Source organism: Heterodontus francisci, chromosome 22, assembly GCF_036365525.1.
Source record: "Heterodontus francisci isolate sHetFra1 chromosome 22, sHetFra1.hap1, whole genome shotgun sequence".
NCBI classification, from domain to species: Eukaryota; Metazoa; Chordata; class Chondrichthyes; order Heterodontiformes; family Heterodontidae; genus Heterodontus; species Heterodontus francisci.
The window spans coordinates 76,301,069-76,318,323 of NC_090392.1; the positions used below are offsets into that span (position 1 = coordinate 76,301,069).

The 17,255-nt window shown below is 45.0% G+C and overlaps 1 protein-coding gene across 1 annotated transcript in view; it reads right to left on the reverse strand.

Moving 5' to 3' along the window:
• The window catches only part of gkup (glucuronokinase with putative uridyl pyrophosphorylase), a 38,604-nt gene that overhangs the window by 15,196 nt on the left and 6,153 nt on the right, over positions 1-17,255 (reverse strand). The window contains exons 7-14 of the mRNA XM_068054081.1: positions 16,989-17,066; positions 16,067-16,158; positions 13,931-14,036; positions 12,151-12,230; positions 7,978-8,046; positions 7,413-7,473; positions 5,290-5,306; positions 879-936 (exon numbers count right to left, since the gene is read on the reverse strand). Coding sequence (XP_067910182.1) covers positions 879-936; positions 5,290-5,306; positions 7,413-7,473; positions 7,978-8,046; positions 12,151-12,230; positions 13,931-14,036; positions 16,067-16,158; positions 16,989-17,066 — 561 coding nt within the window. The remainder of the gene's footprint in view (positions 1-878; positions 937-5,289; positions 5,307-7,412; positions 7,474-7,977; positions 8,047-12,150; positions 12,231-13,930; positions 14,037-16,066; positions 16,159-16,988; positions 17,067-17,255) is intronic.

Genomic DNA, 17,255 nt, shown 5'->3' on the forward strand with positions numbered 1-17,255 from the left:
CCCAGGATTCAAATCCAACCCAGACTAATGGGATAAAACGTCTCAGAGTAAAATTGAATCCTTAATGCTGAGGTTCACATGTGAATATTAACTGTTTGGTTGAGATATTGATGGGTGGTTAGTGTTCATGAAACTTGAGAGTAAATTTTCAACATGCATGCTCTCAGCACACCGGGAGATAGTGTGTTCACAACCCAAAACACTCTATTCACTCAAATTAGAGGATTGAAAACCGTTGGATATGTGCACAATTGCTTGATATTTACGCTCAGTGGCCAACGGTTTAACATGGCAATTGTGCAGCAGATAATTTGTCTTCATACGCATAGGAATATGAGGACGTCATTCAGTCCCTCAAGCCTGTTTCACCATTCAATTAGATCAAGACTGATCTGCACCTTAACTCCATCTATCCAGCTTGGTTCTGCATCTTTGGAATTCTCTACCCAGGACGGCGGTGAAGATTCAGTCATCGAGTATGTTTAAGACAGGGATCGATAGATTTCTAGATATTAAAGGCATCAATGGATATGGGAATGGTGCTGGAAAATGACGTTGAGGTAGATCAGCCATGGTGTAGATCAGCCATGGTCCATCAGTCATGGTGGAGCAGGCTCGAGGGGCCGAATGGTCTACTTCTGCTCCAATTTCCTGTGTTCCTAAGCCATGATACCCTTGCCTAACCAAAATCTATCAATTTCAGTTTTGAAGTCTTCAATCACTCCAACAGTGAGTCAGTGCCTTCAAGTGGGGGAAAGAGAGAAAATTGATAAAAGGAAAAAAAATAAGTCCACAAGATTACTCTGGTTGCCTTTCCATTATGGTTCTATAAAACTATTGAAGATAAAAGTAAAAGTCAGCATATAATGATTACTCACATCATCAATTAAATCATAGAACTTCATCAAACACTTAAGTGTAGCTGACACAATAGCACTGCAAAAAGAAAAATCCACATGAAATTGAGACTGTCACAACTCGACAAATATAGGCAGAACATGGGACTTCTGCAATAGATGTGAACTGCGTGTAATGTTACTTTTTTTAACATTTAGAAACCTTGGTGAAGGCACAAGACCCATACTACAGGAGGCTAACAAAGTTAGAAAGAGTAGGAGAGAAGGCAAGCTAGGTGACACAAAGCCTGGCTTTAATAAAGTCTACATATTGTGGAAAGACAAAGAGATAATGGATTCCCGAGTGTTGAGGTGCTGGGAAAATTCAGTTAAGAATTCAGTCGACACAGTGAGAACGGAGGGAAGGAAGACTGTGTAAAAGAAAGACTTGCATTTATATAGCGCCTTTCACAACCTCAGGACATCCCAAAGCGCTTTACAACCAACGACGTACTTTCGAAGTGTAGCCACTGTTGTAGGAAGCATGGCAGCCAATTTAGTTTATTTTAGTTCAGAGATACAGCACTGAAACAGGCCCTTCGGCCCATCGAGTCTGTGCCGACCATCAACCACCCATTTATACTAATCCCATATTCCTACCACATCCCCACCTGTCCCTATATTTCCCTACCACCTACCTATACTAGGGGCAATTTATAATGGCCAATTTACCTATCAACCTGCAAGTCTTTTGGCTTGTGGGAGGAAACCGGAGCACCCGGAGGAAACCCACGCAGACACAGGGAGAACTTGCAAACTCCACACAGGCAGTACCCAGAATTGAACCCGGGTCGCTGGAGCTGTGAGGCTGCGGTGCTAACCACTGCGTCACTGTGCCGCCCAATTTATGCACACAGCAAGGTCCCACAAACAGCAATGTGATAATGGCCAGGTAATCTGTTTGAGTGATGTCGGTTGAGGGATAAATATTGGTCAGGACACCGGGGATAACTCCCTACTTCTTCGAAAGATGGGATCTTTCGAACAGGGCCTGGGTTTAACGTTTCATCTGAAAGATTCAGAGCAGTATTCCCTCACTACTGCCATGGAGTGTCTGCCTAGAATTTGTGCATAATTCTCTGGAGTGGGAGCTGAACGCACAACCTCCTGATTCAGAAGTGTACAGCTACCCACTGAACCACAGCAGACACAATGTGTACTGATTAAACACAAGCTTGTATCCATTATCCTAACTCCCACTGGCTTATAAAAGAGGAAAACAAGCTGAGTCAAGTTGTTTATGGGGAAAGGGGGAAGATAAATAAATCGGAAGGGATATGAATAGGAGAGGATCATACTGATGGAAAGATATAAAACAGCATTGATAGTCACATATAAGCAGAAGGTACATGCTACACTGCTACAAATTAGTCCCAACGTTTTTGAGTCCCCAAATTTTCTGAGCTTGAGCTCATAATCTGTCAAGGTTGAGATTAGTATTGATAGGATCATGATGGATGGATGGAGTATAACGATGGTTCCATCTTGCCTAGCTTTGAATAAAACTTTGTATCTGTTTTATTAAGAATGACAGCAACTTGACAGAAGTCCCAAAGGGGCAACGTGCAGACAAGAGAACCTTATGTTACAAAGTCGCGGGAAATACCAGAAGGCAATACTTGTCAACTGGCAAAAATCTAGCTGTTTCTAGGAAAAAATGCCTTAACACTGTTAAATACAATTCAGTTGAATTGCATAAAGGCCAATACAGTGAGCTGAATTTTACAGAGCCCCCACCCCCCCGATATTGGGGGTTGTGGCGGTGGGGCCGGAAAATGCCTCCGGGAGAGGGCCCAGCCCGATATTGCCGGCGGTGGCGAGGCCTCGTGGCAGCCTCCCCACTGCTCAGCGATGGGACCATCATTAACATATTTAAATAAGTTTAAATTAATGAATTAAGTACATTTACATTCCCGCAGTCTGCCCCGGAGTGAACTTCGTGCTGCTGGCCCGCGCGCCCGTGCCTTCTGACCCCCGTCTGGGGAACCAAGGCGGAATACTGGTGGGTAGGGGGGAGGAGGTAGGTTTCTCAGTGCGGGGGTGGGAGAGGAGCAGGGTCTAAGTCATTGGTGTAGGGGATGGCGGAAGGGTTATGGTGTAAAGTTAATGCACTTTGTGGGGGGAAGGTCAGGTGGACAATGTAAGTGTTTTGGGGGGGGGAGGAAGGTAAGTAATTATTTCCATGGTTATTGGAGGAAGTGGGAGAGGGGCAAGATAATTTTAATTTTTTTAAATCAATGTATCTTTAAATATTTAAATTAAACGGCAGGACTTGAAGCTCCTTAAAAATGGTGTCAGCGCCCGCGCACAGGCAGCTGACGCAATCGCCGGGGACGGAGAGCCCTCCATGTCATTGGGGTGTCAATTTCATCAGCGGCAGTATAAATTTCAGCCCAGTGTTTATTCTTAACATTTCTGCTTATCATGAAAGAATTACCAACTTACAGGTAATGAAATAGGTAACCACAGACGAGTGCTACTAATATCAAGTACAAAACCGCAAATCACAATTTCAAAAACATTTAACTGGTGCTACATTTTTCCCTATTTCCCAGCTGTGCTCCTCCCACCACTTTCATGGTACCTTTCTTGGTTGGAAAGGAATGTGAGATGCAGTCATTAAGAACCTTAAGCAAATCTGACAGGAAGCATGTTTGAACAGTATTCTGAAATTTCCGAAGTGACCTGGTTGATCCTTTCAAAATCCCCCATTGTGAGGATGTCAGACAAAATTTTCAACATAACCAAGTCTTGAGTTTGGGTCTCTCCTAGAGGTCAAATCTTTTGTTTCGTAACAGTCAGGCAAGCTGCTAAACAGCACAATTACTACCAGATTCTCCAATTGTTAGCATCATAGCCTCACTGACCTATATAATTTCCTCCTCCCTAATGTGGCAAATTTAAAATTGTAATATTCGTCAATTCCCTCCATGGTTTTGCTGCATTATCTCTCTTCCAGCCTTAAAATCCCTCTCAGACCTTTATAACTATCAGGAGGAAGCTTGAGCTCTTTTCTCTAGAAAAGAGAACACTGAAAGGCGACTTAATAAAGGTCTTAAAAAATTATGGAAGAGTTCAATAGGGTAGAAATGGAAACTATTCCACTTGGGGGGAGTTCAAAACTAGGGGCCATAAATATACAATTGTCATTAATACATTCAATAAGGAATTCAAGAGAAACTTCTTTACTCTGGGCGTGATTAGAATATGGAACTCGCTACCAGAAGGAGAGGTTGAGGTGAACAGCAAAGATGCATTTATGGGGAAAGAAGATAAACACATGAGGGAGGAAGGAATAGAAAGAGGAGATGAAGTAGGATGGGGGGAGGCTGGAATGGCAGACAGTGGTGTAGTGGTAACGTCACTGAACTAGCAATCCAGAAGCCCAGGCGAATGCCCTGAGGACACGGGTTCGAATCCCACCATGGCAGCTGGTGGAATTTAAATTCAATTAATTCAATTGAAAGCCAGTCTCAGTTATGGTGCTGTGAAACCAGCATCGATTGCCATAAAAACCCATCTGGTTCACTAGTGTCCTTTTGGGGAGGAAATCTGGCGTCCTTACTTAGTCTGGCTTGTGTGTGACTCCAGTCCTACAGCAATGTGGTTGACTCTTAACTGCCCTCTGAAATGGCTGAGCAATTAGGGTTGGGCAACAAATGCTGGCCATGCCAGTGATGCCCACATCCCATGAAAGAATAATAGAAAAAATCATATTCTAAAACACATATCATAAAAACAGTGGCGCAGTGGTTAGCACCGCAGCCTCACAGCTCCAGCGACCCGGGTTCAATTCCGGGTACTGCCTGTGTGGAGTTTGCAAGTTCTCCCTGTGTCTGCGTGGGTTTTCTCCGGGTGCTCCGGTTTCCTCCCACAGCCAAATGACTTGCAGGTTGATAGGTGAATTGGCCATTATAAATTGACCCTAGTATAGGTAGGTGGTAGGGGAATATAGGGACAGGTGAGGATGTGGTAGGAATATGGGATTAGTGTAGGATTAGTATAAGTGGGTGGTTAACGGTCGGCACAGACTCGGTGGGCCGAAGGGCCTGTTTCAGTGCTGTATCTCTAAATCTAAATCAAAATGGAAAATATAGGAAAAAATGGGTGAAGTGCAGACAAGCAGCGAAGGCAATTCTATCATTAATCTGTGATACTTTATAGCGTACATTTTAGTATCATAGTAACAATACCACTCCCGCCATTCCAGCAGTACTATCAGAAGATCTGACAGTAGCACAGCCCATGTGCTAAGGAGATGTTAACACAAATTAACTAAAGAAGAAGAATTCTTGACTACTGCCATCAGTTTAAGGACTTACACAATATACCACAATGTTTATTCAAAGGTATATGTAAACCAAATACATTTGCTTAAAAATTTAACACCAACCTGCTTCCAGCAAGGCCCTGTAGAAAGACAGTCATGGAGAAAATTAGATAAAATGCATCCCGAAGCTAGTGTGAAAATACTTCCAACAGGATCCCCCTTCCTAAAAGCTCAGCAAGTTTATGGAGCAATAATTTGAGCCACAGAGGTCAGAATCGTCAGTTTGAGCCTTGTTTACCTGTCTCTGTAACCGTCCACTTGTTACTGTTCAAGTCCAGCCACCCTACCCTCACCTTTCGCCCCTCCGACTCCACCACCAACAGAACAACTTACATTTATAGTGTATTATTAAGGCTGAGTTTGCTGACAATGCAACCACTAGGTGGCGCAGTACTAGCACATACACAAATGCAGCCTCATCCACTGAAATGTCACTGCGATGTCTCAAGCAGCTGCCCATAATAAATATGGCGCTGCTCAATTTATCACAAAAAACAAATTAAACCCAAACCCCCTCAATGGTTGCAATTGCACCCCATCCCACCCCCAACAGTACTCCATTCCCTCATGCTATCTTGCTTCTCTTTGCTGCTCCCTCCTGCGCCCGTCTTCTCACCGCTCTCTCCCCGGCTTACGGCTGTCTTCCCTCAGCCACTCGCTCCCAGCCTCACCAATTCCCCTCTTCAGCCACTCGCTCCCAAGTCGCCCCATCACCCCTCGCTCCCCGCCTTGCACTTCGGCGGCTTGTTCGCCGCTGCTTCTTCGGGCGGTGCAACAGGGAACAATCGGGCAAGGGGAGAGGGAGCAGCGAGGCTGGGAGTGAGTGGCCAAGGGCGGGAAAGCCAAAGAGGCCTGGAGCGAGTGGTCGGTGGGGGGTGAAGTAGCGAGGCCTGGAGCGAGCGGCCAAGGTGGGGGAAGCGGCCGGTGGAGTGGGGGGGGGGGTGGTGGGAAACCATGAGGGCAACAGAGAGTGGCTGAGGGAGGGATGCAGCCAGGGTGGTTGAGGGTGGTTGTGGGGGGGTGGGGGTGGTGGTGTGTTAGCAAATGGCTGATGGAAGGCAGCGATGAGGCGGGAGCGAGTGGCTGAGGTGGGGATGTGGCCATTGAATCAGGGATGGCAGGAGGGAGCGGGGTACTGTTCGGGGGAATGGAGGTGGCAATCACAGCTATTGAGGGGTGAGGAAGTCATTGCCTGGTGACGTCATGCGCGCATTCATACTGGCAAGCTGGCAAATGTTTACAAGCACTGATGACGTTCGCGATCGCTTTGCACATGCTCTGCGTTGTCAGGAGTCGCTGTGCATTACTAATGGCAACCCTTGTCTCTTTAGAGAAACGCAATCAGAAATAAATGGACACCAAGCAAAAGCAGGAGTTATTAGGAGGGGCGACCATGGAAGCTAAGCAGCTAAAGGTATGGCTGTCAACGATGGGGTAAAGGGATTGGGAGAGATGCACAAAACACCGCAGAGAGACTGGAAGTTTGCGGGTTATAGAGTCAGAGGTAGTTACAGATTTGGGAGGTGTGAAGCCATGAAGGGATTTAAACATGAGGATGATTTTTTAAATTGAAGGTGTTGAGGACACGGAGCTAATATAGGCCAGCGAGCACAGGAGTGACAGCTGAATGGTCTTCTGGCCTAATATCTCCTTATGTGGCTCGGTGTCAAATTTTGTTTCATAATGTTATTAAAGCACCTTTGGACATTTTATTACATTAAATGTATAAGTAAATGGTGGTTGTTGTTGTTTATTGTCGATAGGATATGGGCAACAGAGTTTTGGATCAGTTTTCTCCATTGATATCAATAAGGAAACGTCTGTGGGCCGCACAGGTGACGGCTGGCGGTGCTGTCTGCCCCTGGGGAATTGACCCTTTGAGCGGCGCTATGCAAACCAGGTTTTAGCCCCAAGAGCCTTAACCTAGGAAAATGAGTAGGGATCACAACGGGGGAGGGGGTGGAAGTCCTGCTCTGAAATCCTGCTCCAATTGTCTAGACTAACATGAAGAACAGCCAATGGGAGAGTCATAAGAAATGCCTCCTTAGCATTTGAGTATAGAAGCACATTCCAACCAGCAAGTGTAAATGCTACAATGCACTCATGGAATTTTTTGGAGTGCCCATTGCTTCAAAACAACAGCACTAAATACTATCATACCTGAATCTGCTCATGAATATACTTACCACCTGCCGTGGTATATTAGTGTCATATTTCAGAGTGAAGTTCCGTTTTGCCAAGGCTATTCTGCAAATAGGAGCAATAAAGTTCATCAAAACAATAGATTTAACTGAACTGCCGTTAAAAGGTGAGATTCTTCAAAATCACCAGAATTTTATTTCTCTGAAAAAGAAAATAAGCACGATTTGACTCAGAAAGAATGAACAGAATGAACGTGCATTTATATATATTGCCTTTCATGATCTCAGGACATCCTGAAGCACTTTAAAGCTAATGAAATACTCTTGAAGTGGAGTCACTGTTGTAATGTCAGAACTGTGGCAGCCAATATGTACACAGCTAACTCCCACATCAGACCAGATCATCTGTTTCAGTGATCTTGGTTGAGAAATAAATATTGGCCCAGACACCGGGGAGAATTCCCTTGCTGCTCTTCAAAATAGTGGCCCTGGGATCTTTTACATCCACCCGAGAGGGGCCTCTGTTTAAAGTCTCATTATTATGAAACGCATTAGTGTTAGCCATCATTGCCTAAACAGGAGGATTCACAAAACCTCGAGCTTTTCTTACCCTTGCTCAGAGCAGTATTGGTAGAACTTCTTACAGGTTGCTTGCAGTAACCTCAGGCCACCCAGATACCTGCAAAAAGACCTCAATTTAGCACTTGCTTCCCCACAACTGTTTCTTTCCCCCCTCCAGTTGCTTTCCCTCATTCCAGAGTGCCACTCTGCTCCCAAGAAGACAGTCCAGTGCCATTCTGTACAATTAAACATCGATTCAGGCCTATATTCCCACATACTTTGAAAGGCTCCCAGGCAAATCCTGACTGGTTCAGCATCTCACGATACATGATATTGATTCGTGGTGCAGTGGCTACGTTACTAGACTTACAAGCCAGAAGTAGTGAATTTAATTCCCACTTTGGTTATAAATCTGGGCTGGCAACACAGAAGAAAAAAAGTGATATTGAGAGCTGCTTCATTATTGTAAAAATCCCTCAGGTTTCCTAAGCCCGTTGAGGGAGGGAAGCTTGTCAGCTCAGCTCTACCTTGTGAAGCCTACATAAGAACCAAGTCTCACATTGTATGGTTGGCTCTTCAATGGCCTCTGAAGTAGCCTAACAAGCAATCACTACACCTCAGTACAAGGGTAATAAATGCAGCCTTGCCAAATGCTTGCAATTTTGCCATTCATTGAAGTCAGGCTTTGGCAGTGATGCTCTCCCCTGTTGAATAGCCACTGTCTAATCCCACACATGATGAATGGGCAACTGAGCAAAGCTGCTTGACCCCTGTGGAACTGTATGCCGTTTGACAAATCCCTATTGACAAGCGTTTACACATTAATAAGCAGTATATCATCATGGATTATTTTTTAGGCGATAGGTGTGCAAGTAGGAGAAAGCTAAAGTCCATGATTCAAATTCCCCATCTACCCCTCAGCTCTTTATAACCCTAAAACTGAAGCTGTGATGTGCAAACTACGCCTGCACAGCTTCCTAAAAATTGCTTTGCTGCAACAATATTTTCAGGTGCAGAGTTTGGCATGCTTAAAGACCACATGCACACACCTGCACCAGGTTGCTTACCTGTCAGCGTAACCTCATGTTCTCGTCAATGCCCCCAACACAAGACGCCACCCCTTTAAAAGGTAGCTGCGATTGATCCCTAGTCTGTGTCAGGTTATCTCATGCACTACATTTCACTTCAGTGTCCCTAGTCTATAAATTGGGATCTAAAAAAATTGCAAACGTCCGCTAGCAGTCCCACCCATCAGACACTGTCCCTTCCAGGAATTTCAGTGGAGAGAACAACTGGACAGCCTACAATGTCCCCATCATCCACAATCAATCAAATCTCCTGCACACACCCAATCAGATGGATTCTATGAACCCGCCGCCAATCTCGGCCGCGAGCTCAAAAAATGGTGGCCCGCCTGTGCAGGCCACACGCCAAAAAGCCGCCTCGGTCTTAAGCGCGGCGGCTCATTTAAATAGTCAGGACGGCCCATGCCGTCCCCCCCACCCCCTGCCAATCATGTGGAGGGGGTGGGCTGTCCGTCCCCGGCAATGGCATCAGCTGCCTGTGCACAGGCGCTGACGCCATTTTTCAAGGGCAGCCAGCCCTGCTGGCTTATTTAATTATTTGAAGAAATAATACACAAAAATTAAATAAATACGTTTCTTTTTTCCCCTTTCCCACCCCTCCTTTAACAATTACAATAACTATTTGTGCTTTCCCCCCCAAAACACTTACCTTTTACATCTGACCTTCCGCCCCCCCCCCCACCAAACTGCACAAAGTTTAAAGTTGAACTCTTCCCACCATCCCCTGCACCTTTTATGTTTAGTTTTAGTTTAGAGATACAGCACTGAAACAGGCCCTTCGGCCCACCGTGTCTGTGCTGACCATCAATCACCCATTTATACTAATCCTACACTAATCCCATATTCCTACCACATCCCCACCTGTCCCTATATTTCCCTACCACCTACCTATACTAGGGGCAATTTATAATGGCCAATTTACCTACCAACCTGCAAGTCTTTTGGCTTGTGGGAGGAAACCGGAGCACCCGGAGAAAACCCACGCAGACACAGGGAGAACTTGCAAACTCCACACAGGCAGTACCCAGAATTGAACCCGGGTCGCTGGAGCTGTGAGGCTGCGGTGCTAACCACTGCGCCACTGTGCCGCCCTGTATTTGACTGTGTCTGTCCCACCCCCCACCCGCACTGACAAACTTACCTCCGCACACCCTCCCCACAATGTGGCGCCTAGTTTCCCCAGTTGGGGATTGGAAGGCACGGGAGAGCCGGCCGCTGGGCCGAAGATCGTGGCGGGCCCTCAACATTTAAGGTAAGTGTATGTAAAATTAAGTTAATTGATTTGAATATTCAAATTGTGGTCCTGTCGCCCAGCAACGGCAGTGTCACCATGGAGCCTCACCGTTGCCGGGAGGACTGGGCCGGATCCTCCCGGCGTCGAGGTCCGTGGCGGGCCTCATCCAGAGCCATCTTCAGGCACCCCCCACCGATGTTGAGGACTTCTTAAAATCGAGCCCAATGTCCAGTCTTACATGTGAAGAATGGGACAATTCCAGCAACATAATTAAAAGTATACATGTTATTCTTCAAGGACTACTACTGCCCGAGAAACAGAACCCCAGTGTGATTCATCACCCATACGAGAAGGCATCAAGGGGGAAAGGAAACAAAATAAGTATTGTAAACAGCCTCAATCTTAAGTGGAGTAAAGTATATTTTCATTTTATCAAGCAGGTACAAATCATCACTGAGGAATGGAATATGTTTTAGACTGTCTCCAGAGACACCACAAGCCCCAAATAAAATGGAGATCATTGACTAATTCTTCTGACAATCACAGCTGTAAATAACTGGGATTGATTCTATACAATTTGTGTAACATAACTATCCTCCACTCACTGCATTTTTGCTGGAGAAATAATCCTGCTTTTATCGGGAGACTTGCTGTAGTTTTGATCATGAGTCTGTTTGCCATAGTTTGTAGAGGCCATGTTTAAATAGACTCTGTTTGCTGTGAGTCCTTCAGTAAGTCCCGTCCCTCTGCCAACTCACTGCTGACACAGTGGTGTCAATAGTCACTTCAATACCTTTAACATACACTCAGGGCTGAATTTCATGGCCAGAGTGGGGCTTCCAGCGCTGGGCTGAAAAGGCAGGGGGTGTCCCGCCTTAGCCAGCTGGAGCGATTCAATGGCACCAGGCCAATTAGCAGCATGGCACCAGGATCCCGCCTCCAAGAGCTGCTGGCCAATCACAGGGTCCACAGCTCAGCAGTATTGGCGGCGCCACCAGGAGCAGTGGCAACTGCCAGTATTGCACCAGGCCTTGGACCCAGGCCCAGCGATGGAGCCCGGATCCAATGTGAGTGAGGCGGGGTCTCCGGGACCAGACCAGCAGGCCCCAAGGAGGGGTTGGTGAGGGTGGGTGTTTAGTGCAGGGGGAGGGGGGTTCATAGGAGGAGACCTTTTCCTGGTGGGGGCCCTCCATGGGCCACAGATCGCCAACAGAGCAGGGAGGTCATCTTGTTTTACTGGGCGAACTGCCCACGTGGTGGATGCCGTGCCGCCATTGGTTAAATCCCAGCCGCAGCAGGAGGAGGCCCTTAAGTGGCCCCATAAATAGGCCACTTAAGGGCCTCAATTGGCCTCTGGGCAGGAAGGTCGTCTTCAGCCTATCCAGCCCTCTACAAAACTGCCCTGCGATGGGGAGGCAACGGGCCCTCTGCCCCCTACCTCATGTCGCAATTCTGTGGGCCCCACCCACCTCTGAACCCATTTCAGAGAGGCCCTTAAATTCAGCCTTCAATGTGCCTGCTTATAAACTAGGAATCAGTAACGTTGGAGACATAGACTCTTACAACACAGAGGGCATTTGGCTCATCACGCCTGTGAAAGAGCTATCCAATAATCCCAATCCCCACTCTTTCCCCACAGCCCTGCAAATTTCTCCTTTAAGTATTTGTCCAATTTCCTTTAGAAAGTATTGAATCTGCTTCCACCGCCCTTTCAGGCAGCGCATTCCAGATCTTAACAATTTGCTGCATTAAAAAAATTCTGATTGTCTCCCCACCCATGTTCTTTTGCCAAAGTTACACATGCATGTGCTAAAATAAAAATGTTACTTTGTAAACTGCTGATGTCCAATGGTGAAACAATTCCACTGCACTGAAACACGCTCACAAAAGTTAAGTTACAAACCCTTCCTTCCGACTGATCCCATGTAAATCTTGCAAGCTTCCAAACTCTGTGGGGTCATTGAGAGGATGGGGTACCAGCACCTGGGAAATTCAAAAACAGAAAGCAGTGTTAGAGTAAGAACTCAAAGACACTTGAAAGGAAATCCTCAATAGGCCGAGCCCTCAAAAAACCACACGACTTTCTTTAGTGATAATTTTTTCTCCTCTTCTCCTGAAAGTGCAGATTCATGCTGAGATACCTTTCCATAGGCACAATTAACCCTTTGCAATCTTACCCAAGCAGTCATCGTTCATGTGTGAACCCAGAATGAGACTGATCTCAGGTGGGCTATTTGACTACGAAAGCAGTCATTTGACTATGAAAGCCTCATTCTGTCTCTACCCACTCTATATACATATATACTCACAAACACACACACTCACGCTCTTTCCAGCAATAGAATACTTGCATTTATGTAGCACCCTTCACGACCTCGGGTTGCCCCAAAGCGTTTTATAACTTTTGAAATGTGATCACTGTTGTAACACAGGAAATGATTTCAGTCCAGTAGAAGCCCACAGGATAGCAATCACGAATGGGATCCTGGTGAATTTTACCCCTTCCTACCCCAGGTTCCTCCTCTGTGGCATAAGTTTTATACATAGGGTACAAAGCGTTAAAAGCAAAGACATATACCACATCTATATAAATCATTGGTTAGGCCACAGTTAGATTAATAGTGTCTAGTGTCGGGCATCCTACTTCAGGAAATGTGTTAAGGCCTTGGAGACGGTACAAAAAATTTTTATAACTCCAGGGATGAGAGGATAGGTCATAGAAATGGTGGATCTTTTTGGTAGAACAGAGAAGATTAAAAGTCGATCTGATGGAGGTTTTCAAAATTATGAAGGGTTTTGATAAGGTGAGTGAGTTGGTAATTAAAGGGCATAAATTTTAAATCATCACCTAAAGGCTGAAAGGAGAGGCTATGAGAATAGTTTGTTTTTTTAAACAGAGGGCTGTTTGGACACAGAATGCTCTACCAGAAACATTAGTAGAAGCAGAATCCATAATAACTGCTAAAAGAGAAATGGATAAATACTGGAAAAAGAAATAATTAATGGTGTCTGGGGAGAGAGAGCCGATGGGTAGGGTGGTGTTGTGGGGAGGGGATTGTGCAGAAGGACGTGAACAGCTCGAGAGCTGGCACAAGAAGGATGGGCTCCTTTCTGTATTGGATCGTCAGTTTGTTGTAACGTTCTGACTAAGACCAGTTAACTGTTCACCACGCTAAGCTTGCTTTTCATTCTCGCAAAAATTATAATATAAATCTGTTGCTTCAAGAAAATACACTGCAACACACTGCTAATACTCCAAGCACTCAAAATGTGCACTCATCATTTCCATTTCAAAACTCAAACTGTAAAAGGGGAGCAGTTTGCGCCTTTTTGCTGCCTCCATTTCATAGCCCTGTTAAACAGATGCCACTTAAAAGCTTGTAATATTTTTGAATGCATAAACGTCTTTGAATCCAGCAGAAGAGCACCCATATTGTAATGTTAGTGAATCCAACCACTTAACACTGCAAAATGCATTAAATCATGCTGAGGCTGTCTCTGAGACCACACCGCTGGCTGGTATGGGAAAACTGTTTTGCTGTTGTCATGCTCTACTGAATTTGGAGGTACAATTAACAACAAGATTAATTTTGTTGCAAATGGATTAAAGAAACAACCTCCGTTTGTCAGTGTGCATATTCTGCACTAGTTACCTTGCTCAATCGTGCATAGATTTTACTTACGACTTTTTTGCTTTCACATATCGTCACGTCAGCCCAGAAGTTAGATATTGTCATGGCAATGGTTTTTCCAAAGAAGCCATCTGATGGATTTCCCATAATTCCGACCCTAAAAACAAGTGAGCGTTAGTGCAATGACTCATCACAAGTCCAGCAACATTTCAAACGGATCTCTGTTATCAAGCACAAGGAGGAAAACCCATTCCCAATGATATGGTTTTAATTCCAACAGACCGTTTAGGTACAGAGGCTGATCTGGTGCAAAGCTTTCTTTCTACTCAGGTCACGGAACTTCAAAATAAACTGGCTGAATTGTGTGACGCACTTTGAGATCTTTTATAAGATAATATACAAGTGTGATTTTGTTACAAAGAAAAACAAACATTATATACACCTTTCATGATCTCAGGACATTCCTCAGTGTTGTGTAGTGTAATTTTGAAGTGTAGTGTAGTTTTGCAGTGTAGTATAGTTTTGATGTGTAGTCACTGTTGTACTGTAGGGAAAAAGTGGCAGCTAATATTCCCACCACAAGCTCTCAGAAAACAGCAATGTGATAATGACCAGATAATCTGTTTTTCAGAAATGTTAGTTAAGGGATAAATATTGGCCAGAATACCAGGGAGAACTCCCCTGCTCTTCTTCAAAATAGTGCCATGGGATTTTTTTTTTTACAGCCACCTGAAAGGTCAGACAGGGCCTCAGTTTACTGTCTCATCCAACAGACCACACCTCCAATGGTGCAATGCTCTCTCAGTACTGCACTGAAGTGTCAACCAAGATTAAGTGCTCAGTTAGCTGGCGTGGTGCTTGACCCCACAGCCTTCTGACTCCAAGGCAAGGTTGACACTTCCCTGTAACTATCTGAGAATTACAGTAAGTGATTTGTTATTGTTAAGAAACCAGGAATTACACTACCTCCAGATTGTTTTATGCAAAAATTTCAAATTCTATTTTATATGGGAAGTGTACAAATTCACAGGAGTTGTTGTGGAAATGGTGTGCCACTGATAATGAAAATAAAATCTACCTCTAAGATCCCAGAACATATAATTACTAAGGCTTTTCTACAACAGCTGTAGAATGTCTCAGTGATGCTGCAAATCATTCCTCCTGCAGCGTGCAAGTCTGTACAAATCAACCATACGGCAGTAGTCAGTACACGAGCAATCAGCAGATACTGGAGTGGAGAGAGACATGTAAAGAAATAGGGATATATCTTGTACCTTATTTACCAGGGAGCTTTAATGTCATTTGAACCTCTCTCTCAGATTACTGCCCAGTTATTGTTCTCCTCCAATTTTCAGAATCAGTCATTTATTGTCAATTTAGAAGAAAACATTCTGTGAAGGATGGTGCATTTAAAGAGAATGACATAAGCTCTCAACAATCAATCTGTTTTTGGTCATGCTACTGGTGGAGGAAGGAAAGATCCTTGCTCTTCTTTGAGTAGTCCTGTGGGATCCTTAGCTTCCAGCTGATCCACGATGCTCCACCTCCCCTCCGCCCCGCTTCCTCCCCCCACCCCCAACCGTCCCACCCCCACGTCCAGTGTCAAGCAAAGATGCCACCTTGCACCATCACTTTACACCATTTTGTTTGCAGCTGTGTTTCTCAAATATATGCAGGAAATGACCAGTTCCTCCACCATAATGGCTGCAGCATCATGACCAAACCCTTCTTTTTCCTTGTTGCAGTTTGAATAAAATGTAAATATTGGTTATGGGGATCGGACAGGAAGGTGGAGTTGAGTTAGAAGATCTTATTGACTGGCACAGCAGGCTCCTGCTCCTATTTCTTATGTCCTGATGAAATATTTGATGGATTGTTGAATACCTGATGACAATTAGCAGGTGCTTGTGAACACCACCACCTCCAAGTTCCCCTCCAAGGTCACACACCATCCTAACTTGGAAATATATCGCTGTTCCTTCATCACTGTTGGGTTAAATTCCTGGAATTCACTACCTAACAGCACTGTGGAAGTCTCTCACCCCACGGACCATTGTGGTTCCAGAAAGCAGCTCACCACCACCTTCTTAAGGAATCATCAACAAAAACCTTTCAGAACTTATAGCATCTAAGTTGGAATTCTAGTCCAGCATAGTGGTAGACGAACGATGCTAAAACCAACATTACCGTGCGTAGGAGCGGCAGGTAATTGATTTGACAGCAGAACCATGTTGTTTCGAAGAGTAGCACACCAGCCACTTCTTGTATTCGGAGAGATCCTATCAATAAATTAAAGCATTAGCAGGAGAGAAATACAATGGAAAAGCGCTACTGGTGAGTGAAATTCACCCCACAATCTGTAAATGCGAGTGGCGATTCCACCTGGTAACCCTGGTTTTCATAATTGTGGGTGCAACTGTGATGTATTTAAGGGGAAGCTGGATAAACACATGAAGGAGAAAGGAATAGGAGGATATGCCAATAGGGTTAGATGAAGAGGGGTGGACGGATGCTGGTGTGCAGCATAAACACCGGCATAGACCAGATGGATCAAATGGCCTTTTTCAGCACTGTAACTTCTATGTAAGCCTGACATCTTAAAGTACGACAGACAGGTAGAGAGGTTTAGAGAGAAAACTCCTGAACTTAAGGCCTAGGCAGCTGGAGGTAGTGGAACAAAGGAAACTGTGAATGCGCAAGAGGCCAGAATTGGAGGAGCGAAGAGTTTCTCTGAGGGTTGTAGGGCTGGAGGAGGCTATAGAGATAGGGAGGGGTGAGATCATAGAGAGATTTGAGCACAAGGATTACCTGATGATTAGATAAATACATTGGGTTACAAAGGGTGAATGAAAACAGTTCGAAACTCTCCTTCCCTCTTCTTCTATATCACTCGCCACATTTAGACAGCAAATCTTCCTAAGCTCCATTCTGTGCCTACTCTTCACCACCCCCCCCCCCCCCCCCAACTTCCCACCTTTGATGCCATGGTTAAGGTTGGAAAATGTGTAGGGCAATAGGTGGGAACGAATCAGTGTCTGACCACATTGTAACATAGCATAATACAATGTCCAACAATCCATGTTGGACAGAATGTAGTGTCTAATCTTACCACTTGCCCAATGAGCTGGAATCCAGTAGGCAGCTTCATTCCAAACACCGGGATTTTAGTCTTGCTGATGAGCCACTCCTGAAGTGAAAGGCCAGAGGAAATAATGAGGTTTTAAACATCACTGTATCAAAGGAGACACTAGTTTCACGTAACATGGGAAGAGCCTTTATGTGATTTGTTAAGTACATCAGGAAACATTAAAATAGTGACGTTAAAAGGCCCGATTATGTGTTCTGTCTCTTCTGTAATTTAATGTAGCTTCCTCCT